We start from the raw sequence: 5,758 nt of genomic DNA on the forward strand, positions 1-5,758 counted from the left end.
TTAGAACTGGCCTCTGTTAGAACTGGCCTCTGTTAGAACTGGTCTCTGTTAGAACTGGCCTCTGTTAGAACTGGCCTCTGTTAGAACTGGTCTCTGTTAGAACTGGCCTCTGTTAGAACTGGTCTCTGTTAGAACTGGTCTAGAACTGGTCTCTGTTAGAACTGGCCTCTGTTAGAACTGGTCTCTGTTAGAACTGGCCTCTGTTAGAACTGGTCTCTGTTAGAACTGGTCTAGAACTGGTCTCTGTTAGAACTGGCCTCTGTTAGAACTGGTCACTGTTAGAACTGGTCTCTGTTAGAACTGGTCTCTTTTAGAACTGGCCTCTGTTAGAACTGGTCTCTGTTAGAACTGGTCTAGAACTGGTCTCTGTTAGAACTGGCCTCTGTTAGAACTGGTCACTGTTAGAACTGGTCTCCGTTGGAACTGGTCACTGTTAGAACTGGTCACTGTTAGAGCTGGTCTCTGTTAGAACTGGTCTCTGTTAGAACTGGCCTCTGTTAGAACTGGCCTCTGTTAGAACTGGTCTAGAACTGGTCTCTGTTAGAACTGGTCTCTGTTAGAACTGGTCTCTGTTAGAACTGGCCTCTGTTAGAACTGGTCTCTGTTAGAACTGGTCTAGAACTGGTCACTGTTGGAACTGGTCTCTGTTAGAACTGGTCTCTGTTAGAACTGGCCTCTGTTAGAACTGGTCTCTGTTAGAACTGGTCTAGAACTGGTCTCTGTTAGAACTGGCCTCTGTTAGAACTGGTCTCTGTTAGAACTGGTCTCCGTTGGAACTGGTCACTGTTAGAACTGGTCACTGTTAGAGCTGGTCTCTGTTAGAACTGGTCTCTGTTAGAACTGGCCTCTGTTAGAACTGGTCTAGAACTGGTCACTGTTGGAACTGGTCTCTGTTAGAACTGGTCTCTGTTAGAACTGGCCTCTGTTAGAACTGGCCTCTGTTAGAACTGGTCTAGAACTGGTCACTGTTAGAACTGGTCTCTGTTAGAACTGGCCTCTGTTAGAACTGGTCTCTGTTAGAACTGGTCTAGAACTGGTCACTGTTGGAACTGGTCTCTGTTAGAACTGGTCTCTGTTAGAACTGGCCTGTGTTAGAACTGGTCTCTGTTAGAACTGGTCTCTGTTAGAACTGGCCTCTGTTAGAACTGGTCTCTGTTAGAACTGGTCTAGAACTGGTCACTGTTGGAACTGGTCTCTGTTAGAACTGGCCTCTGTTAGAACTGGTCTCTGTTAGAACTGGTCTCTGTTAGAACTGACCTCTGTTAGAACTGGTCTCTGTTAGAACTGGCCTCTGTTAGAACTGGCCTCTCTTAGAACTGGTCTAGAACTGGTCACTGTTGGAACTGGTCTCTGTTAGAACTGGTCTCTGTTAGAACTGGCCTCTTTTAGAACTGGTCTCTGTTAGAACTGGTCTCTGTTAGAACTGGCCTCTCTTAGAACTGGTCTAGAACTGGTCACTGTTGGAACTGGTCTCTGTTAGAACTGGTCTCTGTTAGAACTGGTCTCTGTTAGAACTGGTCTCCGTTAGAACTGGTCTCCGTTGGAACTGGTCACTGTTAGAACTGGTCACTGTTAGAACTGGTCTCCGTTGGAACTGGTCACTGTTAGAACTGGTCTCCGTTGGAACTGGTCACTGTTAGAACTGGTCTCTGTTAGAACTGACCTCTGTTAGAACTGGTCTCTGTTAGAACTGGCCTCTGTTAGAACTGGTCTCTGTTGGAACTGGTCTCCGTTAGAACTGGTCTCCGTTGGAACTGGTCTCCGTTAGAACTGGTCACCGTTAGAACTGGTCTCTGTTAGAACTGGTCTCTGTTGTCGCTTGGGGAACCAAATGTGGCTGGTGTGTGTAAACGTGCAGATTAAGGGCCGGTAATATTATAATAAGATCCTCTTCCTAGAAGGGGAGCGAAATGATAGGCTTATTTTTTGACATGCCAAAACAAAGTTACTGGGTTTCACTTTTCACGTTTTCTGGGTTGGTAGAAGCACTGAGCACCCGATTACAGCACTTAAACACGGGAGAAGTCAGATTTACATGATATGTCACCTTTAATATGAATCAAAGTTCAATCAAATTAGCCAAATCTTTCGGGTGTCCCAGACTGTGGGCCAGGACATGAGCTAATGGTGATACAGACACAGAAATGGATATCAGGAGAACATGTAATCGGTCAGTCGAGGAGAATGGTTTCCCACGAACCCTCACTGACCTCCAATGGCAGGCCATGCCATATCGCTGACCACAGAAATCTAACACTTCTTACGCCTCATAGTTCACCATGAAATATTGCCATAGGCCATGAAGCTCATTCCAATTATTGCGACCCTGTGCTTAAAACAATAAGCTTCACATTTTCCTCCAGTGAGGCCCCTCAAGAAGGATCTCAATTTAAAGTGAAAACACAGTATATAACCTGATGACAAGCCCTTTAAACACAAACCTAGAAACACACTGAAAGCCTATTAGAGAAGTCCACTTGTATAGTAAGTGATATAACAGAAGTCATTGCATGACAAAATAAAGAAAATGAGAAAATAATTCTGCAGCTCTTAAATACCTCTTTGTGTTTTCTAGTGTTTATTTGAACGTTTACTGTGTGTTATGAATAGACAGGGTTACTGGAGGGAGTGCACTGTATCTTCCATCCTCGTGATGTAATTAAATAAGTCTGTTTCAACAAACAAAGATTTACATGTAAATATAGATTGTTATATTTTCTGAAGAAATGTAACCCTGCGGTTGCGTTAAAAATCTCACTGTTGCATTGGCGTCAGATCGAGCCTCCACTGTTTTACATACAATTTGCCAGAAAATCAACATCATGTACAAACAGAAACCTCTATTGTAGCTTGTCAGAGACTCATTTTTCATCATTTTAAACTATATTTCTATTGTGTTAGGGGACAGTTTGACCCACATTTTTTTTATGCTCAAAATGATCTGCTCTGTAAAAAAACGGTAAACTACTGGCAGCTGTGGTTGCCCGCATCATACCGTAAAAATACGGTTTGTTACTGTTTTAAATGCTGTAATGCAATATGCTGTTAAATTACAGTTTTATAATGTAGCTGACAAAACGGTATTTAGCTGTTAAAAAAACAGTAAAACACCGTACTTTTACAGTATGATGCTGGCAACCACAGCTGCCAGTAGTTTATCGTTTTTTTTTACAGGATTATTTAATAAATAATTGATGTTTTTTGTCATGACTTTGTAGTGTCTATTCGCACACTGAGATGAAAATACCTACAAGTAAATATCTAAAAATGTTATACTTAGTGTAAATAGTATTTATTGCTATTTGTGTTCAGTGTAAACTGATGACTGGGGCAATTTTGCATAAACCTCAAGTCTTAAATATCATAAGTTCTTGTGTATTTCATATTTTAGTGTTTGACAATCTTCAATAAAGATTTTCTTTTTGTCACCTGACTGCTGTTTTTCAAAGTTGATTTTTGGCAAATTGCAAGGAACCCACTGGCCATCCATTTGGCCCAAAAACAACTAAAATAACCTAAATCTATACCACAAATACTACATGCTTTGGTGATTAATTTCTATCATCTGCCAGATAAAACCCACAAGTCAGGTGGCTTAGAAAATGAACAGCACACCTCTCCTCAAGACACATGATCTGAGGTCTCATTCATGTCTGTAAAGCACCAAATTTATGGAAGTTTATCCCTGAAAGTTTGTTCATAGCACAAACCCTAAATATGAGCAAAAGTAATAGTGATGGTATAGGTTTTCAACAGTACTGCTCCTGCAGAGATCAGAATATCAATAAAACATTGAGATGTCAAACCCAGCCTCAGATACAGATACAGCTAATGTGAAACACATTGCTAAAAGTGAGATCTTGACATCAAAACGTTAAGTCCTTTTCCGGGTTTTGAAATACGGTTTTACAATTACACCTTTATAGCGTTCAGCTCCAGTCATATTTCATATTACAAACAGTCTGGAGAGCTGATGATGAGGTTTTAGTTCTGCCAACACAGCAAAGGAGATTAATCAGTGACTTTCCGTTGTAAGAGACACTACAGATACTATCTTGAAGTCAGTCAAATTTCTTATGCCGTTACATAATAATCCTGCATATGCATCCTAATGCAAAAGTCAAATCTTCCATTGCGTTTGATTGATAGGCTATATATCAGTTCTGCTCTTGAAATCAACATTTAAAAAGCACGCTTTTGAACAGTTCGGACTTTAGCAGAGACACAGCACTTGTTATGTCGAACACAGGGTCACCAAGCTGCATGTGCTTTTCATTTGCGCAGTGTTTTAATGCAGACATCTATAGGTGGGCGTCTTATAGTTTCCAAGCATTGAGAGGAAGCTCATCCTTTCTTCTCTACACTGGATGAGGAGAGTTTTCCGATCGCTCTACATGACACCTGCACTGACCGAGGCTCACAGCGAAGTGAACTTCTCTCGCACCACTGCCATGAAACTGAGTGTTGTCTCAAACAGCTCTCTATTATGATTGGCTGATGCCGGACCGCTGACTGAGGGTCTGGTTTCAGAGGTGTTCTGCTGGAATAAAACTGTGTACATAAGAAATACCACAGAAATAAGATAATATGCAGGATATCGATAACAGAAAACAGCAGCAAATACCATGAAGATTAAAGGCCAAAATAAAATGCATCTGTAAGAAGGCACAAAGCAAAGAAAGCATTGCTCTATCCCAATCATTGCTCAAAAATAAAATTACATCAATAAAAATATCTGATGCTTATCTTATCTTCTCAAGCCATTCAACTGAACTGATCCTGGAATTACTTTCTCATCAATAAAACCAATTAACAACTTCCACTGACCTGGCAAGAATAATGACAAGGCTCCCTCTAGTGATATATCTCATACACTTCATCACAACTACACACATTGATTGCATTGTCAATGTGAATAAGAGTAGCAATGCATTAAAATGGTAATTATGCAAAGCCTGGCCAGTCGTGGTCAATTCGGAAACAGATGAGGCACAATTGCATGTAACATGCAAATCAATTTCAATAAATCCAGTTACGACAATAACTGCATTATCGTCAATGCAAATTATCGTGCAAATTGAATTGTGTAATTTGCTTGTGATTAGCGTTAGTGAGGGTTTTGAACAAAATTAACATGCAAAACAATACTGAGGAACGAGTTGATACGCATACAAAAACTTTTGCAAGTGTAGCCTATATTACAGAACTGAACCAACATTTCACAACGTCAACTAGAAGCGCCTCATGCAAACTTTCACAGTTTTCCACCGCGAGATTCTTTCAGAACGCCACGAGATTCAAACCGCTTCATGACGGAGTTTTCGCGCGCTCGCAGTTCTGACAGCTTCGTTCCTCATAATGTGAAGAACGTTCTAATTCCCAGCGATACGATTCTGCCGCGTTCTATAATACGCGCGTGCGTTAATCTCACCTGAGAAGAAGGGAATCCCAATCCAAATCCGACAGAAGAACGTAAAATCTCTCTTCATTTCCAGGTTTCCAGTCCTCCGGGGTTTTAGATATTCTATCAAACCTGCGCGTTTTCCGATGTCATGTACCAAAGCGAGCAGAAGCACCTCAGATTCAGGTGAAACCCAGAGAAGAGTCTCTGAAAGAGGATGTGCCACAGGACGACGGGAATAAAACACTCGTTTTCCTGTTGAAAGGAGAATCCTGAAGTTCTGAATGGATTTACAATCATTTCCTTTTCCTCTGACTCACTCATCTGCCTCCTCGGGTTCATAAACGCCTCAGTGAT

At 41.2% G+C, this 5,758-nt stretch overlaps 1 protein-coding gene across 2 annotated transcripts in view; it reads right to left on the reverse strand.

Annotated features, from left to right (window-relative positions):
- flt4 (fms related receptor tyrosine kinase 4) overlaps positions 1-5,758 on the reverse strand; it is a 79,444-nt gene extending 73,686 nt beyond the window's left edge. The window contains exon 1 of one of the 2 annotated variants that reach the window (XM_084431129.1): positions 5,432-5,758. In XM_084431129.1, coding sequence (XP_084287255.1) covers positions 5,432-5,489 — 58 coding nt within the window. In that variant the 5' untranslated portion in view covers positions 5,490-5,758. The remainder of the gene's footprint in view (positions 1-5,431) is intronic. The other variant, XM_084431130.1, reaches the window with a different exon arrangement.

This window comes from Rutilus rutilus (assembly GCF_951802725.1).
Source record: "Rutilus rutilus genome assembly, chromosome: 14".
NCBI classification, from domain to species: domain Eukaryota; kingdom Metazoa; phylum Chordata; class Actinopteri; order Cypriniformes; family Leuciscidae; genus Rutilus; species Rutilus rutilus.